The sequence below is a fragment of the Bombus fervidus genome, chromosome 18 (genome assembly GCF_041682495.2).
Source record: "Bombus fervidus isolate BK054 chromosome 18, iyBomFerv1, whole genome shotgun sequence".
In the NCBI taxonomy this organism is placed as follows: Eukaryota; Metazoa; Arthropoda; class Insecta; order Hymenoptera; family Apidae; genus Bombus; species Bombus fervidus.
In genome coordinates, this window is record NC_091534.1 from 5363033 (window position 1) to 5377524 (window position 14492).

The following is a 14492-nucleotide window of genomic DNA, read 5'->3' on the forward strand; positions in this document are numbered from 1 at the left end:
CAGCGCTGTGCACGGATAGTATTTAGATGGGTGACCGCTTGGGAATTCCATGTGGTGTTGGCCTTTTTTTATTTTTCCAATCTGTTTTAATTTTTTTTTTTTTTTTTTAATAATCTATTTCTAATAATCTACTTTAAACATCGAGAAGAAAAAAATGTTTTGGTATTACACGACTATTATCGTACATTATATCATTCTCTCATACACGTACAAATAAATTATCACATGTCTTAAAACTAAGAGAAATCCCGTTTCTTGATATGTTGAAATTTTACAACAGATTAATATCAAAAATTGTTATTCTATATTTTCGACTTTGCAGGAAAGTCACGCCCATTCGGCTTGTATTACCGAACAAAGTACCTAAATACGAAGAAACCTATTCAACCGACTGTCGTTACTTCCCAAGTGCACGCGTACTTGATGAAGCTTCATCGTAGATTTTCTCGAAAAAAATCTTGTATCAAAAATTATGAGTCTACATTTTCGACTTACTTTTAGAAGGGACTCTACTCCTTTCGTCTTCTACCACGATTTTCGATTATACTCTGTATAATTAACTGTAGTTTTCATTTTAATCGAAAAACTAGAAACAAATACAGAGTGTTTCATTTTCATCGGTCTACGCAAATCCTAAATCATATATTAGTCAGAAAAGTGCTTTAAATAAAATTTACTTTGTTTCGATGTTGCAACTTTGAAACTCGACAGTGCAATACAAGGAATGATCTAACCTAGGTAACTACTCACAACCAACTGACTGTTTTGGAAACATTAGAAAACAGTATTATGAAAGATATCTTTATGTGTTCCCGTGGTATACATTAGGTGACGCTAATGCCGGAAATATACCGAATTTGAAATTTTATCTGTCAATAACAGATGGTGTACAAAACACAAGTTTATAAGGATGGGGGTATCTATTGAAGAATCTAATGTCACTTTCACAGAAGGTCTAAAGATCACCGTAAGATCAAATACACAAAAGTATAGTATATCCCCATCGATATCGTATAATTTTTGTCTGTAACGTTTTTATTCATGTTTTTCGAAATATTTGAGTGAAACAGTATATACTGTATATATAAAAAGGAATAACTATTATATAAATACTCATAAAATATGATAATATATTGGTAGATATAAATAAAACAGAATGTAAAAAGGATAAATGCATGGACGTAACTTCTAAGAAGAAATACGTAACTTTTGGCTTTATTACGAGCCAATTTGACTCCGAGCCAATTATGCAATAATATTTGATTCTAGATATTTAAAGAGGTAAGAGGATTCTTGCACTTTAGAAATAGCTTGCAGGAATGATATACATTTAAATTAAAATTAATGTAGATAATATTAATTAGACATTGTTACTGCATTATCAATATTGTTATTTTCGTTTAATTTTCTATTATTATTATTATGTAATGCTATTTCTATTTGTAATTATCAATATTGCTATTATTATATTTTTCATATTTTCATTATATTTATGATACGCACATTTAATATTTATAGGTTAGATTATCTCCTTGTCGTTGATATTTAATAACTATCTGTCAAGTTTTCGGTTCGTTTCATATTAAATACTGCGCAGCTTTCATGATATTGTAATGTCTGTAATTAAAATTAAGGCCTAACCAAGACTTGGCCTAGTTAACCGGAGATCTAGCTTGGATTCAGTGCGTTCAAGTGTAAGCTGAATACTTGTTAATTAACACAACAATTAACTTGCAGCAATTTAGGAATAGAAATTGAGTTAACCTAAGTAATAACACGTAAACACAGAATTATTACCTTCGTTTCAGCCATTAATTCCCTCCAATGCCTGTCTCTAATTGCTGGATTCTGCAATTCTGAGACCGCTCTCAATGATGCCATCATGTTCCTTACTTGTGCTTCGATATTAGTGTACAATTCCCAATGACGGACATCTTTGTCCAGTTCTGTCAAATGACATTTACGAAATCTTGCAATGAACAATGTAGAAAAACATTCTATTCTATATTTACAAATACAGAAGTCAAATGCATGGTGTGCAAAAAAGTTGAGGAAAAGTTTTAGTAAAAGTCTTAATAAACATGGATTCAAAAACCATTAATTCCTGAATTATGGGATATTTACAGTATAGGAGTATACTGTATAGTAAATCAGTTATTTCGTTTAAATGAGTTAAACAACGAATTGAAAAATGTTATCAAGAGCTAAGAAAAATGCAGGAGGTCGACGTGTGACGTAATTAAACGTGCTGAAGTGTATGTTGAAATGAACGTGGGACATATCCTGTAAAGATTGCCACTAGGATTTCCGTCTGTGTTTTCCGTCATCCGATTGCTTGCTGTTCAAACGTCAATCTCCATCGATGAACCGTGTTATCGTGTTATGTGCGCGTTATGTCCGATGATTTGACATGCGTCAGACCACGTTACAAGTTCTGAAACTCTCGTGGTGGGAGATGTTATGGTTATGCGGCGACCTGTGTTTCTCCAAATCGTCAACGACCTTGCTGTAGAGCAGTCAAAACAATGGAAAACACAAGATCATAATTTTGTGTCCTCTAAAACGAAGTTTAACCATAAATAGAATTGTTTATGAATAAATAATGTATACCTACTTATTAAGTATTATAAAATATAAAATATTATAAAAAATATAGAAAGATTCACTTGGTTACTTCTACCACGTATTACTCTACTAAACTGTTTTGACTACTGACATGAATGTTCTGCGTGTGGTGAACAATATAAAAATCTTTTGTCCTCTATATACGACCGTGTGTTAAATCTATATTAATATACTAGACAGCAATTGTCATTTGTTTTTATAGGATTACCAAGTGTTGCGTTCGCATGAGATGAATTAGAAGCAGCTTAAATGTAACCACAGTGCTATCCGATTACAATCTATAATTCATAAACGTTTGTATTTATCTTAGGATATCGTACCTAACCTAAAGAGTAGTTAGAAGTGTTCGGGTTTCAGGCGGAAAAGTTTAGAATTTTAACAATATTTATATCAGATTAGTGATTTTATAAATGGCAACTCTATGTAGAGGTAATGCCTTACTGACAAAAACATCTCATAATTCCGAAATTAATAGTTTTTGCACTCATGTTTATTAACATTTTTTGCCTATTTTAATGAGTACTATGTGCTTTTAAAGTTTCTCCAAACTTTTTTGTATATCCTGTACACTGTAAATTCCTATCACATTATCTACATTACTGAGTTTCAAATTAATGTTATACGAATGAAGAGAATTATCTATATTACCGATTTTCAAATTAATGTGATACGAATGAAGAGAATATTATACAGGGTGGTCCGTACGTGAGAGTACAATAAAGTACGCGGTGATTCTACGAGAAAAAGTAAGGCGAAAATATATAGAATAAAATTTGTTAATTTAAATTTGGCTAATTCTGGACTAAATAAGAATATATATCGACAGGAGCTAAATTTTATTTGCATAGTATCAAATTTTGGAAATCATATGAAACTACTACTGAATAATACAAAATGTGATATAGTTGTACATTAATTAATGTACAAATGCAGATGTACAAATACTTTTTTTTACCCACTGTATGTTATTATAAAAAAAATTTTTTGATATCGAATAGAAACATTGGTATCAGAAAAATTCATATAAAAAAGCCTAAAGCTATTTGATGAAAATTTATGCCTAAAAAGTTTGAAAAATTAAATTTGATAACTTTTTATTACCGAGAGAGATGTAAGTAAAAGAAAAGAGCTTCTCCTTACGTCTTAATTCCCTGAGAATTTTTTTGCATTCTTGATCCATCCATTCAACATCTAGTTTCTTCCACGTGGTTTTCTTCCACTCGTTCAAACAAGTTGTAATAACATTTACATAATCCCACAAGGTTTTCAAAAACTGCATTTCCTTCTGTATCTGTTTCGTCATTTTAAATTCAGGCAATTCCTGCTCAAAAATGACTATTTGATCACGTAGATCTTTTTCTTCGCTCAGGAATTTTAAAACCTCTTCATGTATTTCGTTTAGTTTTTCATAATGATTTTCACAATCTGGGCTATAAATAAAATACTCAGCTGTTTCACACTAAATCATAACATTTAGAAAAGTATTCGAGACTTTTATAAATAAATCAATAGCACATTACGTTCACTATTAACAAGATTCCTATATTATCGACATGTTTTTCTATTTTGCATAGAGGTTATTACATTTACGTAGATAATTAAAAGATATAGTACAAAACAAAATAAAACATTTAAATACTTCTGTTATTATTGAAAGTATGATGAAGTATTTAAGACAAAAGTTGTACTACTTAAGATAGCAAATATGATGGAACAACCAAATTTTTTTTTCACGTTACTTTGAAGGTTATTTTAAATTCATTGGGTTTCATCCTCTTTTTTAAATGAAATCACAGCTTTTAGTAGTAAGTTTTACTGAAATAGCTTTAACTTCATAACATTACGGTTGATACCAACAAATATATATAAAAACAGGGTGACTCATGTAGCTAATTGTAAACAAGTTGTACGATAGTGTTCAGGTATACATATAATATGTGTAGATATATACATAACCACATATCTGTTTCGGCGTCGTGTCTCACTCTGTCATGCATGTGTCCAGAATTAGAAATACTTTAAAGTTAATTCAAGTATGGCCACATAGATAAACAAATTCGTAGCCATGTAATATATCTGAATATGTATATTCATGAGTAAATTGCGGATATTTATGGAAATTCAGTTTTTTGTGCAGATAATTAACCTACGTAGAAAAGTTTTTCACATACTAAATATTATAACAAGTGCTGTACTGGGGATATTTTATATATATTTGCATATTATATGCGTTCAGGACACTTTTTCAGGAATCTTCAAATTTCTCATAAATGCATAAAATCCGCAGTCTACTTACACGAGAATTACAGACGAGTAGATAAAAATGTCACAAGACTATGATAGTCAAAACTATTAAGTTCTATTTAGAAGAAAAGATAGAATTACGTTTCTCACACGTACCAATATATAAAGGTAAAAATATATAACATTATTTTTAAAACGTGTTTCACATGATATTTGATTTTAGTGTATAGGACTTTTGTCTATCTCTGAGCGTTTTCAACATAGAGTTTGTTCCAATTACATGGGATACTCTGTATATTAAAACAATTGAAAACTGTCTAAAGAAATATTTCAACAAATTTTTAATGCCAATGGTATAAAATGTAAAAAGAATTGTAAACTAATATGAAAAGTAGGCTACACATTAAAGATAGTCGATAAAGACGAAAAATTTGATGGATATCATGGTATCAAATAGTAGATCTAAAACTTAAAAAATTAGCTTCGGGAAGTCATGCATTTGGAAGATACAGATCCTTATATAATAGATCTTCACTACTATTAAACGCAATGTTTGACAATTAGTACAACAATGTGTGTGTATAAGTGATACAGATATATGGCTGAGAAATAAATATATGTACGTGTACATGTTATTCGGCTGCATCCTGCATGTATAGGGATTTTCGGAACGCATGATCTCCCAAACCTAAGATTTTACATGCAAATAATACCCACAAAATTTCGTCCTGTTTGACCACTGGTGCCATTTGGAATAGTATCCGAAATATAAATTAGAAGTAACTTTTAGACAAAATGAAAAATCGTATAAAATTATTTTATAAAAACACTTTCAATACTATTTTTAGCTTACTTGAAAACATCTTGTTCATGGAATTCGTTCAGGAAACGGTGTTGTTTAAAGTCATAATAGTTTAGCCTCTTCTTTAAAAGATCGATTTGACGAGTCATCAAAGGCTGGACGATATGTTTCACTTGAGCAGCCATCTTTTTCAATGTTTCCCAATTAACGGGCAATTCTCCGAGCCAATTAAAAATTTTCTCGTCTAAATACACGTTGTAGCTTTGTAGCAGTTCTATTGTTTTCTGAAAAATATTTGATTAATTTAATTCCAGAATGTATACAACGAAACTATTTAATCACAGAGCTAACCCCAACCTAACCTCAATCACAGAGAGTTTCGTGAGCAAACCGACAGAGTATTATACATCAGCATGTTTAGAATGATATTCCTATTAAATAATATTATTGATATAATGTATCAGTTCATCTTTGTCTGTAGTCTTCGAAAATATAATAATACAAACCACAAATACTACAATACAATACATTCAGGCTACTTAATTAATTGTCTAAAATTGTGTTTGTCATTCATATATTGTATTTTGATACAATATACACAGTAGCTGATGAAAGTGTTTAAATACTTGCCACATAATTTGTAATAAAATATTGTGATAATTTGTGCTGTTTGTGTGTAAATATATTATGTGTATTGTATACATTTCTTCTGAAATTTTGTTTATGCATTGTAATGAGACATTACTATTGAGATTGTCATAGTAAAAAATTTCGGTTTATAAATGTCTGATTTGAAAAATTAGTATATAGCGTGAATAAGCAGTCTTAAATACAGGGTGTCCCATTTCAATCGATTTGCACAAATTGCTCCTAAACTATACGTTATTGGAAGAAGCGTTTCAAATAAAACTTATTCTGTTTGAGGCAGAACGTCATATAATGACCATCAGATTTGTCTAGATGGAGGCGTTTTCGAGATCTCAGTGTGATCTATCCCTTTTTTAACTTAATTATACATTCTTTTACTATAACTTTAATTTTAATTTTAATTGTAACCTGTAAGACGATGGAGAATCAAAGATATAAATATTACAGGATCGGAATAGCAGATGTTTTGATAAATTCAGAACAACACAACAAAAATTGTAATGAAGAATAAACAACGAAGTCCTTGTAACATCACATTGTACAGTTAAAACAATCAGGTATGCGGCTCATACTCTGCAGGTAGCTGTTGCAGATTTGTTAAACAACTAAGAAGTTTCTGCAATTATCGAGAAAGTTAGAAAATTATGCTCACCTTCATTAAAGTCCATTTTGCTGGCAACACACGTAAAATGTGACATACTACAGTCGAACCTCGATTATCAAAATACATTGAATGAAGGAACAATCGATTATTTGAACATCGATTAATGAGAAATTTTGTTGCTTGTGAGAAAGAGTGGAAAATAACAAATAGATGAATAGAAATTAGAATAGAAATTGTTAGACTCTGACTGAAAGATTTCTGTTATTTAATATTAATTTTAGTAATTGTACGCAAAATGGAGGACATCGATTTCAATGACCATATACACGTAATATGTAGCCAAGATCAACATTCTAAGTATTTTCTTACTGTACATTCACATAACTTTCCGTCCCACTTAGTATCCAATATATTTGCAAAAAATATTTAATTACATTTAAATTACGATTACTCATCGATCAGGTAATCATTTTTGATATATTATATAAATAATATACATATACATATATGTATATAAGTATATGAATATATAAGTATAAATAAAAAAGGAAAATCAATGGGTTATAGGTTAGGTTATATAAGTTAGGATAGACTATTATATCCAGCGGCCTAGCGGCAACCAACATAGCTAACGTGAAATGATTTTCAATGAATCGACTGATATATGGAACGTTGTAGTAGGTTGTCCCAACAGATTTTTTCGTTCTATAAGGAAATAATAGAGTGCATAACATTTTTTGGCTCATATTATTTTATTGAATTATGTATGATGCATTTTGTAATAATAGAACAAGACGGGTCATACATAATTCACTAAAATAATATAAATATTTATGAGATGGCATTAGGTGTAGCTCTTTGTTTTAAAGAATTAAATTATTTGATTGTTCCAACAGCGTGTGCGTTTGATTAGTTCGAATAATTAAGGTTCTAATGTTCTATATTTATTATTTATTATGGAAACTCTTGTTACAAGTATTACCTTAATTGGATCAAACATGTCTTCGATTTCGTATTGACGATCCCTGACTTCTTTTAAATAGTATATAGTTTCTAGAAGTGCGTCATAGTCATCTTCGTGTATAGGACGCGAAAAATTTTCCATTGCTGCTCTCAAAAATTCTGATAATTTCTCCAATCTAAAGTGAACGAGAAGCGAAATTTCAATTGTTAAAGTTATGTTTTGTTCTCTGACATTTTATATCGAACGAAAAAAAAAAGGTTATGTGTGTATAGTAATTATATATATATATAGAACATTTACAGATCTATAGATCCATAAATCTATAAATATATATATATAAATATATATATAAATATATGTACGTAGAGAATCTGTATAATATAGAATTATCATATTGGGCAGCCCGGAAAGTTCGTTCCGATTCACATTTCGATTCAATATACATTTACTGAATTATATAGATGTCATTTTGCTCCACAAGCTTTCTCCATCTTTCAGGCAACTTGAATATTCCATCGTTCCATAACCTCTTAGGTTTTTTGGTGAAGAACTTTCCGGTATGATCTTTCATGTAGATCAAATTCCTGAAAAATCGGAACTAACTTTCCGGACAACCCAATACATCATTACTATATATCATGATACTAATTATTATAGATGCAATATAAATAGTGTTTACCTATCGTATCGTATAAAATTGAACGAATAAGAAAGATAAAAATTCATAATTACGCGCCGTTAGTTAGATGCTTCTGCAACTTAACCCCTACCTAATCCCAATATGATACCTTTGTTTGTTTAAAGAGCGAATATCGATGATAAGTTTCTAATATATTCTGTAACTAAGTCTGTACAAGAATTAGAAAATTTTCAACAGTACATGTAAACGTTGTTATTACATTAAAAAATGGAGCAATACATTAAGCATCAAATGAAAGGGCAATAGGTAAGCCTAAAATTATATCAAGTCAACATGTTATTCCAGTAATAGATAAATGATCAGTTTCACTAGAATTGTTTACATTGGTTGCGCGCGCAATAGGTACTTTGATAGTTTCCCGGAATAGTGATTCCGAGCCAAATACTCAGTTTACTATTCAGTTGCACAAATATACAGGACTAGTGCCAACAGCGAACGTTAGGATTGTGGTTTCAGAGAAATCGGCTCTATTTGCAGTTAGAGGTCAACATGTGATTCGCATTCATAGAACTCCCTTTTATAGATTACTCGGATGTCTCAATAATATTTAATTGCATTCGAAACGTCCAATGGGAAGAGTACACAAAGAGTAGGCTGTTAAAGTAACATTCTTCTTAACCTGATACCGATATGGTAATATTCTCAAACGAATGAAGTGAAGGATAGAGAAGAAAATAAATTATACAATTTTAATCCTAGTAAAGTAAAATATTATTATTACTGTTAATATTATTGATTTTATTTAACGTTGCATCGACAGTCGATTATTTTTATATTCGCTGGCTTATCAAATTCTGTCTAATATCTTAATTTCTTTACAGAAGTTGATGATCGTTTGTTGGAAAGGCATCGATGCGAGCATTTTCTTAAGATTATTATCGACACTATGCCCTTTTCCTTTATTATGTGAGTTATATTTGCACTGTTCCATGTAAGTTATTGCGGTTTGTTCTTTACGATTGAATTCTTGATTTATCTTCAAATCAGAGAAACTAGGGATTAATTTATGCAGTGAATTTATAGTCTTAGTTTCGTTCGCATATTTTTTTCGATATACTTTGTAATGTGAAATGACGTGTTGCATATGGGAAGCTAATATGGTTCTTCAGTGGATGCAATCTTTGCTGTTAGATCAGTTAGTTCATTTCCAAAAATAAAATAAAATATTCTAATGGATAATTCTTCTTATATCGTTTAAATACTAATCATTATTTGTCCAATATAAATATTATGCTCTATTCTGTACGACTATTTTTTTTTTTTTTTTTTTTTTTTTTTGCTAATGACAATACTGCTTAAACGAGATTTGCATACTATACGGCGCAATATTATATTTAGACGATAGCTTAATGATTCTTTAATGTAAAAATAATAGCGTGGCATAATAACTTTCGAGCCGGCCAAAATAATCTTTCGTATATAAAACTTGCGCAGTTTATTCGCGTCACGAATGCAAATATGCCATTCAGATTTATGTTTCACTTGCTTATGCGTCCAACTGAAACTGCAAACGAAAATAATTTCTGGAAAATCGTAGTCGGAATGTTAGTAGTATCAAAATGGCTTAAAATAGATATTTCTCATTAGACGTGGATTATTATTATACGGTATTGGAGAAAACATGTTTACATTTCGTTAGAAGTGTTTAGTATTGGTACTCCTGACCAAAACTATTTACGTTAATGTCACGAGTCATTAAATATACGTAGAATACCAGTACTTCATTAGTTTCCTAGTAAACAATCGTAAATCTAATAAAATGTCGCAATTTTTTTCAGGAACAGCATGGAACTTCGGAAGGTATTGATTAGAACAACTTCGATTGCAATGTTTTTAAATTGTAATTTGATGTTTTAAATTGTAATTTTAAAGGAGAAGGATTTGATTATTGCATGATAATATTCTTATTGAAAGATTACAACATAGATACCTATGTTTTGCATTATGTTTCTTAGGCTCCTCTTCAGCAAATATCTTCAGCTTATTGAAAGATTATAGCAAAAATTCCTACGCTTTGTATCATGTTCTATAGGCTTCTCTTCAGTCAATATGCAAAACTTATTGAAAGATTACAACATAGATACCTATGATTTGCATTATGTTTCTTAGGCTCCTCTTCAGCAAATATCTTCAGCTTATTGAAAGATTATAGCAAAAATTCCTACGCTTTGTATCATGTTCCATAGGTTTCTCTTCAGAAAATATCTTCAGCTTATTGAAATATAACAACATGGACTTCTACGTTTTGTATCATGTTCCATAGGCTTCTCTTCAGGCAATATGCAGAGCTTATTGAAAGATCACAACATAGACTTCTACGTTTTGTACAATGTTCCATAGGCTTCTCTTCAGAAAATATCTTCAGCTTATTGAAAAATCACACCACAGATTTCTACATTTTGTATCACGTTCCTTAGGCTTCTCTTCAGTATATTTGCTGATATATTATCTTCAGCTTACTGAAAGACTATAACAAAAATTCCTACATTTTATATGATGTTCCTTAGGCTTCTCTTCAGTCAATATGCAGAGCTTATTGAAAGATCACAACATAGATTTCTACGTTTTGTATCATGTTCCATAGGCTTCTCTTCAGCAAATATCTTCAGCTTATTGAAAGATCACAGCACAGATTCCTACATTTTGTATCACGTTCCTTAGGTTTCTCTTCAGTATATTTGCTGATATATTATCTTCAGCTTACTGAAAGACTATAACAAAAATTCCCACATTTTATATGATGTTCCTTAGGCTTCTCTTCAATCAATATGCAGAGCTTATTGAAAGATCACAGCACAGATTCCTACATTTTGTATCACGTTCCTTAGGCTTCTCTTCAGTATATTTGCTGATATATTATCTTCAGCTTACTGAAAAATTATAACAACAATTCCTACATTTTATATGATGTTCCTTAGGCTTCTCTTCAGTCAATATGCAGAGCTTATTGAAAGATCACAACATAGATTTTTACGTTTTGTATCATGTTCCATAGGCTTCTCTTCAGCAAATATCTTCAGCTTATTGAAAGATCACAGCACAGATTCCTACATTTTGTATCACGTTCCTTAGGCTTCTCTTCAGTATATTTGCTGATATATTATCTTTCAGTTTACTGAAAGACTATAACAAAAATTCCTACATTTTATATGATGTTCCTTAGACTTCTCTTCAGTCAATATGCAGAGTTTATTGAAAGATCACAACGTAGATTTCTACATTTTGTACAATGTTCCATAGGCTTCTCTTTAGCAAATATCTTCAGCTTATTGAAAGATTATAACAAAATTTCCCACGTTTTGTACAATGTTCCATAGGCTTCTCTTCAGCAAATATCTTCAGCTTATTGAAAAATCACACCACAGATTCCTATATTTTGTATCACGTTCCTTAGGCTTCTCTTCAGTATATTTGCTGATATATTATCTTCAGCTTACTGAAAAATTATAACAAAAATTCCTACATTTTATATGATGTTCCTTAGGCTTCTCTTCAGTCAATATGCAGACCTTATTGAAAGATCACAACATAGACTTCTACGTTTTATACAATGTTCCATAGGTTTCTCTTCAGCAAATATCTTCAGCTTATTGAAAGATCACAACATAGATTCTCACATTTTGTATCACGGTCCCTATCGCTTTCTATCTACAACTTTACGTACTCTATAGACTCAACATTCTAACACGCGAGGATTAGGGAAAGTTAGTTGACATTTTATTTCTTTTCAAAATTATAAATAACTTGGTAGACTGGTCCTCCTTATTTCGATTAATTAATTTCAATGAAGGAATACGTCATTTTCGCAACACGCTCGTCTACCGTGTAGAATTTTTTAATATCTCAGATTTATCAACCTCATTTATAGTCATATCACTAGAATCTGGAGTTATGCGAATAATATTGCTGATCAAGTTGAGTCTTTCGGATCAATCAATAAATGCAAGAGGGCGTCTATGAAACTCTTAAAAGACACTGTACTCACCTTTTTGTCTGTACTTTCAAATCTGTATCTTGCTAGATTAATTCTATAATATATTAATATAATAGATTAATTCTAGATTAATTCTATAATTCTATAAATAAAATATAATATAAATATAAATATAAATTCTCAATAGCAATTCTAATAAAATATCGACATACTTTCTCGAAACGACACATAACCTCGAAAAGTATCGATCAGAAGAATTTCAACCGTAAAAATCTTGCAATATCAAATGAAAGTTAAATTTGATAGAAATTTTAAAAATTTAATTACTGTGTGGTAATTCTGTTGACCAGATACTCCTTCAGCACGTTAGCCCATTTGCAAATTATGTTCAAAAGCGTCTGCTTGAAAGGCTTTATATCAAGTTTCAACCATCGACAAAAGATTTGCTCATTTTGCAATTGGTCGCATTTGTTGTACAGAGACATAAAATAATCGATTTCCCGCTTGAAGTCCGTTAAATCTGGTTTCTTTTCTTTTAGGTTATCTGGGATAAACTCTGGATGATGTTCGATCATTTCCCTTTGCTCGGGACTTACGTATTGAGAAAATCTCAAAAAATAGGATAAATACTGTTGCTTATCATCTGTCCACAGCCACGAGTAGATTTCGTATACCTGTGGATGATATTTGGAGTCAGTAGCTTCTTGTTATTAATTATTTGAGGTTATGTCAGAATATACAGGGTGAATCAGTGAAGACTATCACTTGAAATAGCTCATTATTTATTGACTTTAGCAAGAAACGTTTGAAGTGAAATTTATTCTACTTGTGGAGACCGATTAGATGAATATATTTTGATTTTTTGATGCTTTATGTTTTCTGAGATATCAAGTTGATTTTAAGTTTTTTAACGATTACCTCATATTTTTTAGGCACTCCGTTGTAGCGGCTAAGAAGACCAATTCAACGAGCAACGAGAATTCAAATATTCGATAGAATAAGCTGATCTTCAGTTGACCTTGAAACCCAAAACGAAACGAGAATTCTTCAAGGGTGACTCAACTTCAATTCAAAAACTTACAAAAACTCAAGATCACAGTGATATCTCAGGAAATATAAGACATCAAACAATTAAAATATATTCATCCGGTCTGGCTTCTTAAATGAATAAATTGCATTTCAATGGTTGGATAGTCTCTGCTGACACCTTATACAATATATGCACGTTATCGAAAGTTTTTAAACGAAAGAGAAATAAGAAATACGGTAATTTTTGTGAAATGACACGTTCGAGAATGTTAAATTCAAGTCCAGATAATTACATATACATGTCCTTTCACTTCTATTAAGGCCAGTTTTGCTCGGTTGCAAGTTTCTTCCAACATAAACACGATACCTTCCTCTTCAGCAAGATCGAGCTTCGACGATGAAAATACAATTACAATTAGTAAATACAAATACAATTAGTAGTTTGTATGGAAGGAAAAATTAGTCGACTATTAATGTTTTATCAAGAATTGTTCTATTGAAAATTGTAAGAACAGCGGTCTGTCTATATACTAGTTAGAAATATCAGTAATAAGTAATATACCGCGTAATTTTCTCGACCTTCATGCAACTCAGGATCGACGCGTGGTATGAGGGTACCCATTTTCATCATTTCAAGAAGAAGTGACTCGAAGAAAACATAGAAACCTTCCGGATCATCTAATTCCACTGGCGGTCGGAAAACAATACTAGGGTTCTATCAACATACAAAGAAGCAGACAGAATGGTTAAAGAATTGTTGCATTAGGTACATGCACCTGCTTCTTTTAACAATAAGAATTTTACGTATTTATAAAAATAGAAAATTGCAACATATAATTTAGTATTGTAGAAGTTTTTAATATTTATTAATTGTATGTTGATTAGACGTATATGAAAGTGATACTTAATTATGTTAGTAACATATTAAGGTCGTGTCTAGAT

General features: G+C 30.8%; 1 protein-coding gene across 1 annotated transcript in view; it reads right to left on the reverse strand.

The window, feature by feature from the left end:
• LOC139996433 (dynein beta chain, ciliary-like) overlaps positions 1–14492 on the reverse strand; it is a 44385-nt gene that overhangs the window by 29648 nt on the left and 245 nt on the right. Inside the window, exons 2-7 of the mRNA XM_074112143.1 lie at positions 14113–14265; positions 12849–13195; positions 7906–8062; positions 5723–5955; positions 3766–4055; positions 1798–1946 (exon numbers count right to left, since the gene is read on the reverse strand). Of these exons, the coding sequence (XP_073968244.1) occupies positions 1798–1946; positions 3766–4055; positions 5723–5955; positions 7906–8062; positions 12849–13195; positions 14113–14265 (1329 nt within the window). The remainder of the gene's footprint in view (positions 1–1797; positions 1947–3765; positions 4056–5722; positions 5956–7905; positions 8063–12848; positions 13196–14112; positions 14266–14492) is intronic.